Here is a 16,388-nt window from a genome sequence, read left to right on the forward strand (position 1 = left end):
GCATGGCCTTCATGGGACTTGGGGGCATGGAGAACTCACAAAACAAACAAGAGGCACTGGCTGCTGCCATTGCCCTGAGTAATAAAGTGCTTTGTCTCTGCCGAAGACTTGTGCCTCCGCCAGTACCCATAGTAATAACTGTCATGTTAACACATAAAGTAAAATCTCAGACCCTGCATAGTTCCTGATTATTTCCTTTTCTTTTTTAAACACATTTTAATAGCTGCTCTGAAGTCTTTGTTAAATGTAATATCTGAGGACTCTCCAAGACATTTTTACTGACTGCCTTTTTTTACTCCCTGAGTATGGGCCACACTTTTTTGTTTTTGTTTTTTTTTTTTTTTTGCATGTCTCTTAATTTTTTTGTTGGATATTGGATACTTTTACATAATATATCATAGCACCTGGGCAGTTGTTCTTTTTTGTTTGTGTAGTAGCTGGCCTGGGCTAAGTCTGAGACATCTTCCCCCACAACGTGCAACCACTGATGTTTCTGCTTAGCTTGCCTAGTTTTCTAGGGGTAACCCCTGTATTTGTATACATTCGTGTGTAGCCAAATGTCAGTCAGAAATTGTGTTCAAGTAGCTCAAGACAGTATGCCTTCCATTCAGCTGATGGATCTGTGTGTGGTTTGGGGAATACATTAAAAACTCAGGTCACTGTTTAGGCTTCCTAGGCTTTTGCTTTCTGCCAGGTTCTCTCACTCCCTCCAAACATATACATAGGTTCTACCGGCCAAGGATGTCTGGGTGGCTTGGGCCTGCTCCTGTCTCTGCTGCACAGACACATGGCTTTCAATTACCTGGATTATATGAAGAGCTTATTAAGCCTTCTTACCACTTTTTCACCTCACCAAACTCCCTATTAAATCTCCAATTAGTCTATCATCCATTGCCCCCCAACCATCACCACCCCCTGCAAATTACAACCCCAGGCTAGCAGAGCCATCCAGTCCTATTTACTTGCCACTTGAACTAATAATGCTCTATATCATATGAGTCCCCTCTGGCAGTATCAGCAAAGCCACTGGTTTCTAAGACCTGCCTTATTCTGGTTGAAGACAGGTCCTAGTTTTTGACAGTGTTTTGTCCAGTTTTATAGTTGTCAAAAAGGGAAGAGGGGGCCCAACTGGTGTGGCTCAGTGGTTGAGCATTGACCTATAGGAGGTCACAGTTCCATTTTGGTCAGGGAACATGCCCAGGTTGGGTGCAGCCAATCGATGATTCTCTTTCATCATTGATGTTTCTATCTTATTCCTCCCTCTCTCTGAAATCAATTTAAAAAAAGGATTTGTTGACTTCCTCAAACCAATCTACATAATCGTGCCATTGAACCTGGTATAACTTAGCTGCCCATTTGATTCTCTGGGGTTACATAAGACTGTTTCCTTTACATGCTCAGCCAGACATGGAATATCAACAGTTGACCTAATCTGGGGATAAGTGGGTATTGAACATGAGCACTGCAGTAAACATGGATTTTTTCCCCCATGGCTAATTAGGAATCATTTATGGTGATCCAGTATTATTTATACTTTCCTGTATAACTGATAAATTATAACATCATTATAAATTGTATATACTTTGTACCAGCTAAAAAGATTAGAATATTGCTTTATGTAATGAGATTCTAGAAACAGTGGTCACCACTGCACTAACATCCTCCCTGAATTTTCTTCCATTTATTCAATAAATATACATTTATTATTTAAAATATACAGAGGCATGAAACAGATACAGATTTTATCTTCAAGGAACTTACAGGTTAGTGCAAGTGATACAATGTGAACATGAAAAAATATAAGTGGGAAATGCAGGATGCCATTAAAGAATTACACATGTGTGCTATACAAGTTCAGGAAGCTAATCCCTGAGTCATTATTTCTATTATCACCCATTATGTACTTCCAACACCTAGTCCTCCCTACTTACATTCCCTTCCTAGTTGCATTTATACCTAATATTCTAGTGTTTGTTGCCGTTTAGATTTGTTGTGGTAGTGATGTGTGCTTCCATATGTACTTTTCTTACTTATAATCATCTCGTTCATATCAGCCTGGGATGTGGGTAGGGAGGCTAAGTGACTGGCCCAGTTTTATATTATTAGGGAGTGGCAGAGTCAACTTTTGAACATAAGGTCTTTGTACTCAAAATCTTAGTCTAATATGATCTATTGCAGCAGTTGCCAACCAGTGGTCCGCGGACCACTGATGGTCCGTGAGGTCTGAAAGGTTGGCGACAGCTGATCTATTGCCTCTCGTTACAAACTTCCTCTCTTCTTCTGCCAGCAGATAGTTGGGAAAATTTAGCTTGGTGAGTTGGGTCAGACTTGGAGGCAGCTTTGTGTGTTTCTGGACAGGCACAGAAATGAGGCAGCAAAGCAGGACTGTGTTCAAGCCACTCTTTGAGCCATTCTTAAGGGTTTAGTGACTTTAAATTTTACAAACAGCTGTAGGACATTTACACTATGGAATACTATGCAGCTGTAAAAAAGGGATCTCCTACCATTTGAGACAGCATGGATGGACCTGGAAAATATTATGCACTGAGGAAGACAAATATCATATAATCTCACTTATTTGTGGAATCTAATGAACAAAATGACTTGACCAACAAAATAAGACCCAAAGCAGGGGGGCATGGAACAGACTGACATACCTCGACATGGGGTGGAGCAGCCGTGGGCAAACTACGGCCCGCGGGCCAGATCCGGCCCGTTTGAAATGAATAAAACTAAAAAAAAAAAAGACCGTACCCTTTTATGTAATGATGTTTACTTTGAATTTATATTAGTTCACACAAACACTCCATCCATGCTTTTGTTCCGGCCCTCCGGTCCAGTTTAAGAACCCATTGTGGCCCTCGAGTCAAAAAGTTTGCCCACCCCTGGGTTGGAGGGATGAGAAGAGATAAACGAAAGAACTTACATGCATAGCCCATGGACACAGGCAATAGGGCAGTGAAGACCTGGGGGGTGGGGGAAATGGGAGGTATCTGTAATACTATCAATAATAAAATATATTTTAAAATGAAAAAAATTAAAAAATAAAAATAAAAAGTCTACAAAAATCAGAGATTCGCATTTCCAATTGCTTTTTATACATTTCTCTTGTAGAGGTTGGATCATTCCTTTAGACACATGTTCAAAACCAAATTGACCATCTCTCCCTCAATTTGTTGTCTCTTTCTCTGTTAATGACACCTAAACACCCATTCTCCTACACTGGAAACCCAGGGGTCCTTTTTAACTAAAGGAGTTCATCTTCGTCCCCTCACCCCAGTCGTGCTCATGCTGGCTTTTTTTAAACTATCACCCAACTTCTAATCCTGTCATTGCCATTTCGCCTGATAGGATTGTTTGTGGGAATAAACTAATAAAGTGTATGAAAAAGAACTCTGACAGCTGTGAGTGAGAGGTATTTATGTCCTTTGAGGCAGCACATCTGATGAAATAAAAGGGATAAGGATGAGGCCATTCAGACCTGACTTGTACCAGTGAAGTGTGGACTTGTATCTGAACTATGACCTCATAGTCTTACATGTTGATAGCACTCCACACTCTTAAAATTCCTCAGAAGGAGAGGAAAAGGAACCAGTGAGAGAAAATAATTGATTTACCATAGGTGACATAATTAGTAAGTGGCACAGCCAGGACTAGAACTCCTAATGGCTAAATCACAACCTCTTAAATTAAAAACCAGGATTGGTTTTAGCACTTTAGCACTTAGTCTGTGTGACCTATGATGAACAAGTGAGCTCGTTTAAATGTCAGTCTCTGCATATAAGGTAGAAGTATATATGATAGCACCTATTTCTAGAGTTGTTGTCAGAATTGGATGAGTCATATAAAGATCTAGAGTGCTGTGTAGAAAGTGTTCAGTAAATGATAGCTACTGGATTACTCTTCCCCCCTCTTCACCTATCTAGAGACTTTAGGTTTCTCTTCCTCTGCCTTTTCCCTTTGAGAGTTTATTCTCTCTGGCATATTTATTTAGACTGCCTCACTTCAGAATTTCTTGAAGTTCACAGACTTTTCCAAGGGGTTGTTGCTACATATACCATTTCATTGAAATAAGACTGGGTTAAGAATTTTCATGTTTTCCTCTCTGCTTCTTAATTTCCTCATTAAGGTTATGACACAGTTCTAATGAACTCCTTTAGTTAAAAATTGTGAGATTAAACTTATGCTTTCTGACCCCAAGTGTTTGTGTGAACTAATATAAATTCAAAGTAAACATCATTACATAAAAGGGTACGGTCTTTTTTTTTTTTTTAGTTTTATTCATTTCAAACGGGCCGGATCTGGCCCGCGGGCCGTAGTTTGCCCACGGCTGCTCCACCCCATGTCGAGGTATGTCAGTCTGTTCCATGCCCCCCTGCTTTGGGTCTTATTTTGTTGGTCTTATTTTTAGGTTCAATATTAGGAATAAACTTGTAAAATCAGAAGTGTCCACGAGACTGCCTCAGGAGGTAATAAAGTTACCCACGACTATAGGTATACAAACAAAGCTTTTGACTGGCAGAACTTTGACTTTCCACTGCTCCATCTAGGCCATCCATTGTAATATACACTGCAGTGAGAACTGTAAGAAAGAGATTAGCTTCCTGCATATTGCATTTTTGTGGCTTTGGAATTTTTGGTTCATGATTTTATACCATCATAGTTAAATGAATCAGTAAGATAGCAAATGAACTATAATTTAGCGAACTGATGAAAATTGTCAAACTTCCCTGTGTATGCCAAGTTTAATATTAGAATAAAGTTGAGATTGTGGCTCTTGAATCTCTGCAGAGCTGAGACACACACAGCTCTGTAGTGAGGTCACAGTAGCCTGGAGCCTATGTTGAGTATAACTCGGCTCATGCATACTGCACACATTAGTCCACATTCTGATAAAGTAGAAAATATTGAGGTTTTATCATATATGAGGCTTTTACATGCAAAGTTGGACAGATGCTGCCTGCTGCTTTCAGGTTAAATAAAATTACTTGGGCACTGCTGTGTCCTTCTGTGAGATGTTTATTCTCAACTTTCACCCTCCCTTGCCCACAACCATTATAGTGACCAAAACGTCTGCCTGCTCAACAGTGACGTGTCTTAAATAGCGCCCATTAGTTTTCAGTAATTCCCCTGGCCTGCATGTCAGACTTCAGTTTAATGGCCTTTTTTATGTTTATTCATTTTATTTTATTTCCCATCGTGGTTTTGTTTATTTCTTTTTTGTTTTTTGTTTTTTCTGTTCTCTTTTTTAAAACCGTCGTGGTTTGCCCTTCATATTCCCCAATGTTTGCACATGACAAGATGTTGCCATCCCAACATTGCCTCCCACTTCACTGACCAGTGCCACTACTGACCATCTAGCACCAGCTACATCGGGACCACTGCCTTCAGCACCTCGGGATGTCGTGGCCTCTCTGGTCTCTACCCGCTTCATCAAATTGACATGGCGGACACCTGCATCAGATCCTCATGGAGACAATCTTACCTACTCTGTCTTCTATTCCAAGGAGGGGATTACTAGGTAAGTGCCCATATGTTTGAAGCCCGTTGGATACATCTTGGTCCCTTCAGCCCAGTCGTGCTCACCCTGGCTCTTTGTTGTGCAAGATCTGTACCAATTTTCAGTCTAGAAAATATGATCACTGTGATGCATCTTTCCTAATTTTAGGTCATTAGAAATAAATTCCCAAATAGACTGAAGTCCTAGTACTCTTTCCTGCCTTTCTGCATGACTTGTGGAGAGGGTAAATAGATTTATTGAGGTTGAAGTATTAAAATGTAACCAGGGCTACCCTTTGCTCTTAAGATTCAGTCAGCACAGCCTAATAAGATAGGGCTTATTTAGAACTTTCAGATTTTAGAAATTAAGGTAGACTTATTAAAGTAATCTGAAGGAACATTTGTCTGTACCGTTATGTGTATGTGGGCTACTGAACTTCAGGGGGTCTCCTTGATGACACAAGAGTAATTAGAGATTAATTTTCCTAAAAACAGCATTTTCATTAAATTCCTCTCCATCTCCACCCCTTTCAGGACCTCACAATGCCCCTCCATTGCTTATAGATTATCCAGAATCCCCAGGCTACTTTACTCCAGTCTAGCTGTAGTCTAGCTGTCCATGCCTATTTTTCTTCCCTCCCCCGTTGAACTCATTTTCTAGTGACACTAGTCTAGTTCTCATCACTGTGTAGCCTTTTTCCCCAATCTAATCTCTTCATTCACACATCCCCTTCTTCCCTCCTTCTTAGCTAAAGCTAAGTTAAGTTCATCCTTCTAGGCCCAGGTTAAGCCCCATGATCCCTCATAAAGCTTCCTCTACCCTTGTCAGCACACAGAGCATTTATCTTACATATGTGTTTGTACCACTCCTACTGGCACTTATGATAACACATGATCTTGTGCTGCCATAAGTTACTCTTCTGTTATTTTATGTGCATTAGTGTTGTTTTCCCAGTCTGATTATAAATTTCGGGAGGAACCATGCCATATGCTAAATATGTGTTCCTAACATTGCTGAGTAGATTCCTCCATTGCACTGTTACTTCACCCCAGAATATGAAAGCTAAAATGTTTGTTTTGATTAGGGCCTTAACATATGAAATAAAGCTTGTATTGCTACTAGGGTGCTGACATTTGATATATATTGTCTTTAATACCAGACAGGCAAATTCAGCAAGTACAGGAACCTTAATCAAGTGATTTAATACTCTTGAGCAGTACATGTGACATAATTTAGCCAGATAGATGGAGCCGTTCATAGGGTAATGTTTATCTGAACACTGCACTGTATGTTTTGGGAATTACAAAGATAAGGAAACATAGTCCTTGACACAAAAAGGCAAGACATTACTACCAAACAGCATGTATGTTAAAAAGTCTTCAATCGGCTTTCAAATCTCATTACAAATTTCATAGGATTTCACAGGAGGAAGAAAGCATTAGCTCCTCAGAACAGCAAGCTTGCTTACACTGCAGGACCTTGTTATTTGTGAGGAAAGTGCATTTTCTGGCTCTTGTCTGTCACCCTCAGATGACACCTGCTCAGGCTTCAGTGAACCCACCTAGCTTAGCCTCTCAGTCACTCTCCCACTATGCTCTACTGGAGCCACCTTGTTCCCAAGCCAATTGTTACATTTTTCAGGAAACTTTGCAAACCTGATGACATGGATTGGTAGCTTGAAATTGGACATGGCAGAAGTATTTACAGTGACAAGTGCTACAAACCAGAGCTGACTGTTAAACATTTACTCCAGAACACCACTGCTATCACATCAACCTGTTTTATTTCTTTGCTTTTGTTTTAAAACACGTAATACTCTGAAATTTTCTTTTTTATTAATGTATTTATTGTGTCTGGCCAGCACCTAGAACAGAGCCTGGCATATAGTAGCACTAAATAAATTAATCTCAGTGGAGAAATAATAATTATCCAAGAAGTTATGTTGAAATAATTAACTCTATTTGCTGGAAAGAATAAAAGTTCCATCTCTGTCTTCTATCATGTATAACAACATATTGCAGATGGGTCAAGAGAATAACTTCACAGACTTACAAACCTACTTCCTGCATTGGAAAAAATCTACCACCAGATGGCACTATGTGCCTTGGTCATTAGCTAAATTCTGTTGGGTTTCCGAGTTTTAAAGAATTCTTGCTCTGCCTTTTCAGCTGCGAAATGTTTCCCTCCCTCCCCCCATTGCCTTTAATGTAAACAGCAGCACTTTTCTGATTCTAGCTACTAAATGGAGAATACAGAGTAAGTTATTCCAGAAATGAATAGCACTTTGGCATTCTTTCACTTCAAAGCCTTAGGTATCTGTTAGTCTAGTCCAGGAGTTGGCAAACTATGGACGCTGGGCCAAATTAGACTTGTTATTTTAATGTCCCAAAAACTAAAAATAGTTTTTACCTTTTCAAATGGTTTCATTGTAATAGGTTATATAACTACATAATATTCTCCATTTTCCCTCTTGGCCTATATATATTTAAGAAATATTTGACCCTTTAAGAAAAAATTTGCCACCCTGATCTCCCTTTTTTCATTTAATACATGAGTAAACCGAGGCTAAGAAAGAATTAGTGACTTGGCTGTGGTCCCCTAGCAAGCTAGTGGTGTTGCCAGAACTAGAGCTGGAGCTCCTAACTTGTAGCCCAGTACCATCTTAATAAAAGTGTACCTTATTCTTTCTGTTTGACTCTTAGCTAGCACATTCTAATCTAAGTCCCACTGTATTATCACACATTTATGACTCACCCTGGGTCTTGTCCTGAAGCATTTTTCTTGACAGACACTTGGTTCTGGAACCTCAGACCCATCTAGTGTTTAGAAGCCTTTTCAGATGCTGGGTATTTCATCTTAGAGACTGTAACTATTACTCACTTTGTTTTATTATAGTTCTTCTTTTGAAACTTTTCTAGGTTTATAGTGCCCTTCACTCATTTCTCCCATTTTTTCCCTTTCACATCAAACAAAGATATACATAATATCATACAGAAGGCAAATCTCCATTCATTCAACACACCTTTGTGATGCTGCTTCTGTGTATGAGCATTCTGCTGAGTGCTTCTGTGGAATGTGAACACACATGAGACAACCTTTCACTTCAATTTGAAGTTAAATAGCACTCCCATCTTTCTCAGAGGGAACTGTTCAAACTTTTAAGTGCAGAGTGAGCAAAACAGACTAATCTGTGCTCTCACTTGGAACTTTTAATTTAGTGCAGCAATTTTCAACCGGTGTGCCACAAGGATTTTTAAAACATGCGACACCTGATTACATAGTCAGGGGCACTGACCTCTTTTCCCTTAGATTGTCAAATTAAAAAATGACAGCAGCCAACACAATAGACGTCCAGTGTGAATGAATCAAAATTATACCCACTTTTTTGTCAGATTGGCAAAAAATATATTTTTTGGTGTGCCACAGAATTTTAGTAATTAGTTTATGTGTGCCATGAGATGAAAAAGGTTGGTTGAAAATCACTGGTTAGTGAGATGTAAAATAATCTTTCTTTTAGACAGCAATCATTTGTGACCAAACCAAGTGTCAGAAACTTCAAATGTAAGAAATCAGTTGCCATCCTCCTTCTAAATCTTGTGAATTAGAGGTTTAGCTGAAGAGAAAATATCTATAACAATAAAGGCATAACCTGCTAATTAGACCGGACAGCCGAATGACCTTCCCGACGTCATTCCAGACGAAGCTGGAAGTGGTTAGGGGCAATCAGGCAGGCAGGCAGGCAGAATGGTTAGGGGTGATCAGGTAGGCAGGCAGGTGAGCAGTTAGGAGCCAGCGGTCCCGGATTGTGAGAGGGATGTCTGACTGCTGGTTTAGGCCCGATCCCTGTGGGACATCCACCGACGGGTCCCGAATTGCAAGAGGGTGCAGCGGGGGCCAAGGCAGAGGCAGTTACGGGTGATCAGGCAGGCAGATGAGCAGTTAGGGGTGATCAGGCAGGCAGGCAGAGTGGTTAGGGATGATCAGGCAGGCTGAGTGGTTAGGGGTAATCAGGTGAGCAATTAGGGGTGATAGGGGTGATCAGGTGAGCAATTAGGGGTGATCAGGCAGGCAGGCGAGCAGTTAGGGGTGATCAGGCAGGCAGGCAAATGGTTAGGGATGATCAGGCAAGCAGAGGGGTTAGGGGTGATCAAGCAGGCAGGCGAGTGGTTAGGGATGATCAGGCAGGCAGGCAGGTGAGCAATTAGGGGCCAGTGGTCCCGGATTGTGAGAGGGATGTACCACTGCCAGTTTAGGCCCAATCCCTGTGGGACATCCCCCAATGGGTCCCGGATTGCGAGAGGATGCAGGCCGGGCTGAGGGACACCCTCCCCCCCCATACACAAATTTTGTGCACCGGGCCTCTAGTCTTTAAATATCTCAAATACCTCTGAGCAATACATTTTGTTATCATAGTACTCTTTTTCAATGCACCTTATTATAGAAAAGCAACATCTATAAATGTGAAGGTAGCTTAAAGAACTATAAAAAACTATTGAAAAACACTTAAATGACCAAATGTTCATATACAGTCAGACAAATTGAGATATGGTGATATAGAACTAAACAAATTTTAATCAATAATTTCAGGGAAACTTACCAATATTTTAAAGTAAGAATTATAATTCAATATACTAGGTAATTTCAAATAATTTCTTCCACAGAGTAGTTTTGGGCCTTTTATTACTCTCCCAAGATAGATACAGATCTTTCTTCACATGATTGGCAAATATTAAAGGCTAGTTCTTTGTCTAAAACAAGAACGTAAATTTCTTTAAATTATTTGTTGAGAACTTTTTGTAATTTGATATGGCTTTTTTTAATAGTAAATACAGTAGACTGAGCATAATTATAGACCCATGTGTGGACACAAAGACCCCCAAGATTGAGCCCAGACACTACCTCTTTTAAAGAACCTAGAAAATTACTTTTATATTTTCATCTCATGACACCAGACTGCTGGATTCATTTGTACATTCATTTGTACAAATGAATGTTAAACATTTCAAATCGTTTTTGAAAAAAGCGTTTAAAAAGAGTATTCTTTAAAAAATAAATTATAAAAGCCAGTGTCATGATTTGCTTATTTTATAGGTTAGGTTACTTTTAGGTTTTATTAAATTTTTAATGTTTTCTTCCCAATTTTAAAAGTGATAATCTCTAGTTTTCCTTTTATTGAGAATCTGTTATCAAAAATACTTATAACATCCCTTGATATTTTCTGTGGAAATTGGGTCATACTTATAATCACCTTCTGTTTGTCTCCCTGAGAATCACCCCTTAAAATTCAATAATTTCTGAAGCCTACAAAATTGATGAACAGCTGCCCTATTTGAAATGGCATTGAAAAGGCCTTGTCTGTGTCTTCTCTGCAAAGAAGTTGTGATTATAACCAGCAATATCAGCAATATTTAAACAAGAACATCAATTAGTTATCAAACATGTATGATATTGCTCTTTGCAAGTTTCCCTGTTCTGTGCACTGTCCCATCCCAAAAAGTTTCCTCCTTTGAGAGTTAATTTGACTTAAATTTATGATATTTTGATGTGGTATGGTATCTATCTATAGGCATTGCAGTAGAAATAAAACTGCACATTTTAGAAATATTTCTAATCAATGTTTCTTTCCGAATTGTTTTGTCCAAAGGGAACGTGTTGAGAATACCAGTCACCCAGGAGAAATGCAGGTAACCATTCAAAATCTAATGCCAGCGACTGTGTACATCTTTAGAGTGATGGCTCATAATAAGCATGGCTTTGGAGAGAGTTCAGCTCCTCTTCGAGTAGAAACACAGCCTGAGGGTAAGTCTCCCACCTGTCTGTCAGCCCCACTTGTAGGTCTGACCTTCAAATAGGTCTACCTTATGTGTAGCCTTGAACACCATAGGAGTGTAAAAGATAACAGTCCCTTGCCTTTAAGGATTTTATGAATTAGCTAGGAGAAATAAAATTAGTTCACATCAAACAGTAGCTAATAATGTAAGACAATGTAATTCTGTTACAGTCTCAAATTTTACTGATTCTTTAAGACCTACCTCAAATGCCTACTATAATCTTTCCTCTGATCCTGATATTATATCTTTACAATTCTAAGATACAGTATTACTTTCTTCCTTGAATTGTGATTATGAATATATCTTTCTTTTTTTAAGATTTTTTTATTGACTTTTAGAGAGAGAGGAAGGGAAAGGGAGAGAGAAAGAGTCATTGATGCCAGAGAGAAACATTAATTGGCTTCCTCCTGAACAATCCCTATAGGGGATTGAGCCCACAACCCAGGCATGTGCCCTGACTGGAAATCGAGCTGGCAACCTTTCAGTGCACAGGACAACATCCAAACAAATGAGTCACAATGGCCAGGGCCATATCTCGTTTATTTTATGGCAAAGACAGAGTCTTTGTCAACTTTATATTTCCCAGTGTCTGAAGTAGGTATTTAATATTTGTTATCACTTGGATTGTCCTGATCTTTTGTATATTACACTCTTTGGAATCTCTTTAAGGCTTTACTTTGGATCTCTGGTCTTTGTGTTAGATACTGTTACTTCCGATTACATTTCTCAAGATTTTCTGCAACTTAAATGAGAGTCAGGTTGATTTATTTATAAATGTCTTGTATGTCTTAAATTTTTATTGTAAACTATAGCCCGGAAATTATAAGAAGCAATCAAACCATAATGGATGCTTTTCCCCTGAGGCTTTCTTCCACATGTTTTCTTCTTTTAGCACAAGCCACTGTTTTCCATCATAACCTTCTCCAGTTTTCTTTAACTGTTTAACTGCACTAGTTTTTCAAGTGAACAAACTTCCAGTAACAAAGATTTTACTTCATCTATGAGTAACTTAGTTGCAGAACATTTGTGGAAGCCACAGACCAGGAAACTAAACAGATTTAATGAATTTGCCAGTGAAACTATGGAAATAATTCAAAGACTTTACCTGGTTTGATGGATGAAATAAGCCAAGTCCAGAAGCTATGGAATGTCACTTCCTAATGCTGGAGCAGATCATTTCCTCATCCAGTGTTTATTGAGCACCCCCATTCCAGGTCCTACACAGGTAGTAGAGATGCAGGAGGCACAGGATAGGAAGTCTCCTCTTAAAAACGAGCAGTCAAGATGGGAGGCCACTGATCACTTCAGTGATAGGGCTTGAAGACCAGGAGTCAAACCCAGGCAAGAACAAGAGGGCATTCAGAGAGTCAGCAGGTTGATTTAAGGAAAGAATGTGTTCTCATTACAGGGAAAGGATGTTGAATTTTACAGTTATTGCGTTCAGATAAGAGCTGGAATAGTCTATTACAAGCTCAATTTTCCTCCACTAACGTTCAAGTACAGGTGTCATTTATGAGAGATACGGGGATATAAAACAAGGAACAATTACTGTAAAGTTAGGTATATCAAGGCAGGTTCCCAGGAAAAGATGAGTGTTGGCCTTGAAGCATTTGACTTAGAGCAAGCATTCTTGGGGGGAAAAACTGCATGACCCAAATTCCCCAGGTAGGATCAAACTACACATGTAAGGTGCGTCATGATGAAAATAAAGGAAAATGTCACTGGATTTAATTGAGTGCAAGAGTTCCCTGGGGCTGTGAACCTTATGAAAATATTTGTGTATCTGTACAAAGTCACATTTTCCTTGGGAAAGAACCTGTGGCTTTCATTGTCATTTAAGAACTAATGATGAAACTGTTGAGATCCACTGGACCTGAAGGGTCATTGTTAATTTAGAGATGAAAGAAAAGATGTATGGGACAGTAGATTTATTAAGTGCCTACCATGTGCCAGTCACTGATGTAAAGATGAGTCAAGATATGAAGTTGAGAAAGACTGGACTTCAATCCACAAGAAGCTTATAGATTGGTTCCAGAGACAGACAAGTAAACGGACAGTAGTGTGATATGCTTGCATCACAGTCATTTGTTCAAGGAGTTTGGTTAAAAGAAAGTAGTTAAAAAAGACTACAGATGGGAGGGGCAACAGATTCTGGTGAGGGTGTTTTAGAGATGGAGAGTGACTATTACATGCTTTCACAAAAGAGAAAGCTTTAGTGGAGAGCAGTTTGCACTTCATCTGGAGGTAATCAGCCTGTGTGGGAGGTAAAAGGGCTGTGTGGAGTCAGCCCTTGGGAAATATTTTACATATTTAGCTTCACAAACCAACTTAAATTTTTTCCATTTATTATGCCATTGTATAGCTGAAATGAAAGAATTTAGTAGCACACTTTTTAGGATCATATTTGCCTATGTTTAGGTTAGCCAATGAATATATTGAAAATTATTTCATGGGAATTTGGGGACTGTTGTTTTCCTTCTCCTTAAATAAGTTAGAGGAAAGTTTTCCATATCAGCAGAAGTGTGACAAATCCCACTTGTCAGGCTGCACAAAATATGCTCTTAACAGGAAGTGAAAAGCAAGACTTATGACTAAAAAAGTAAATAACTGTCAGAATAACCATATTCAGGTTTCTCTACTTGGGTAGCAAAACTAATCTTAAGCTGTGGTGCTATTATTTAAGAAAGCCAGTTTGTTCCTTTTCCCCCTTTCCTTAAATCTCATGGGTGTCTGTTATAGAAACACTAGCACCAGAGAAGTTGTTTTCAAATATAGTGTCCAGCAAAGTGTAGGCATAGGCAGCCATCCAGGATTTGTGTATAAACTGAGGCTGGAACCTGTCAGTCAGACAAAAAGAATGTCTTAAAAAGGTATGTGAGACATTGTAGGAGTTAGAGCTGGACAGTCAGGCAACTGACTACTCATTGTGTCTCCCAGTTACATATGTCCTAAGGAGGGGGTTGTACTAATCTCCTAACTGGTCTTCTTGAGCCCATTTTAGAATCAGAAAGTGCTCAGTTCCTGGTTCTAACACGCACTAACTTCCCAACACTTGGAACCATTTTTAACTTCTCAACCTCGTCTATGAATACAGATGATAATCATATCCATCTCATTTGAGTTGCCCAAAGATTAAATAGATGTAATTTAAATACATGTAAAGCACTCAGTGCTAAACTGACTGCAAGCATTCAATAAAAGGTAGCTATTTGTAAAGTTACTCTTTTATCTCTAGTCTTGTTCCCTTAACCGTTTTTCTCCCATGTGCGTGCTTACATGTCCTTTCTAAACATATATCTGATCCAGTAATGTCATGTTTCTGCTCATAATTTTTCAGTAATTATCTAACACCTACAAGAGATAATCCAAAGTCCATGGCAGGGCATTAAAGGTCCTTCATTATCCGGCTCTTGTCATCCTTTTCTCCATTCTCTCCCCCACATCTACTCTCTGTTGCAGCCTGACCACCTAACACTGCCTTCTCACATGTTATTCCCCATTTACTGGAATAGTTTTCCCCTTGGTACCTGATAAAACTACTCATTTTTCTTGCTCCCCAGAAGTCGTCACCAGTCTTTCCCTTTCTTACCCACACCCACCCAAAGCAGAGTTGTGTGCTCTCTTTCTGTTTTTGTTACATTTGCTACTTAATTATACTATGACATTATTTGTAACTGTTTATAAATCTGACTTCCCTCTAGACTGGGAGTTCTTTGGGACAGTACTCAGAGCGCCACCCCATCCCCACCACTGGTAAAGGGAGGTTCTTGTTTTGTGATGGTGGCTTTATATGTGCTGCTATCCCACTGCCAAACTAGGAGTTTGTAATCCAAAGGAAGAATTCTGCAGTGTTCTTTTTATCCTTTTAATAAATTTGAGATTTTTCACAGATAAAATGTGGTTTTAATTTAATTCATAAAAAGGTAAATTTGTTTAATTATGTATTATCCTGAAACCAATAAAATCAGTTGTTTTCTTAGTGTTTTTTATTATTATTTTTAAAACATGGCCATCTATAATAATAAAAACATAATATGCTCATTAGACCGGATGTCCTAATGGGCTTCCTTCCTTCCGGACGAAGCTGCAGCGGGCAGGGGCCGAGGCAGAGGCCCACAGCCGTGAGGCACAGGCAGCCGTCGCAACAGGCAGGGTCCAAACCCTTTGCACGAATTTTGTGCATCGGGCCTCTAATTATGATTGCTGAAAATGGTTATGGAGGGGTGCAGTAGATTTCATTTATATCTTGCTGTCTTGAAATTTTCTTTCTAGTTCAGCTCCCTGGCCCAGCACCTAATATCCGAGCGTATGCAACTTCCCCTACTTCCATCACTGTCACCTGGGAAACACCATTGTCTGGCAATGGGGAAATTCAGAATTACAAATTGTACTACATGGAAAAAGGGACTGACAAAGAACAGGTATAAGATAAAGCCATTTTTTAAATTTATTTTTAAATTACAGTTGACAAACATTTTCAGGTGTACAACATAGTGATTAGGCATTTATATATCTCATATAAATAAGATTGCGAGAGGTTGCAGGCCAGGCCGAGGGACCCCACTGGTACATGATTGGGGCTGGGGAAGGGTCATGGCCGGGGAAGGGTTGCAGGAGGGCTCCAGGGCGTGTCCGGCCCATCTTGCCCAGTCCTGAACGGCTGGACCCCAGCAGCAAGCTAACCTACTGGTTGGAGCGTCTGCCCCCTGGTGGTCAGTGCGCGTCATAGTGACTGGTCGGACACTTAGCATATTAGGCTTTTATTTTATAGGATGAAGTGATAACCCTGTAAGTTCTAATACCCATCTGATACCATACAGGGTGATTATATGAAGCCAGTTTTCAATCCATTGATTGCAATAGTAGAGTTGAACTATACTTCCAAAACTTAATGCTTGCTAGTCTAGAAATCTGAGACTTGAAAAAAATAAAAAGGATAGGAAATGAAAGTTGACAGTTTCTGTTTCTTTGTGCAAAGATTTATTCTGTAGATTTTACCAGCAAGGATTACTCAAGACCAAGCAATATTCCTCAGTAAATTGCCAGTGTTTATGGTT

At 39.5% G+C, this 16,388-nt stretch overlaps 1 protein-coding gene across 1 annotated transcript in view; it reads left to right on the top strand.

Moving 5' to 3' along the window:
- Positions 1-16,388, top strand: part of NEO1 (neogenin 1) — a 214,842-nt gene that overhangs the window by 126,551 nt on the left and 71,903 nt on the right. The window contains exons 8-10 of the mRNA XM_023753169.1: positions 5,302-5,521; positions 11,145-11,299; positions 15,604-15,752. Of these exons, the coding sequence (XP_023608937.1) occupies positions 5,302-5,521; positions 11,145-11,299; positions 15,604-15,752 (524 nt within the window). The remainder of the gene's footprint in view (positions 1-5,301; positions 5,522-11,144; positions 11,300-15,603; positions 15,753-16,388) is intronic.

The sequence above is a fragment of the Myotis lucifugus genome, unplaced genomic scaffold, assembly GCF_000147115.1.
Source record: "Myotis lucifugus unplaced genomic scaffold, Myoluc2.0 scaffold_41, whole genome shotgun sequence".
In the NCBI taxonomy this organism is placed as follows: Eukaryota; Metazoa; Chordata; class Mammalia; order Chiroptera; family Vespertilionidae; genus Myotis; species Myotis lucifugus.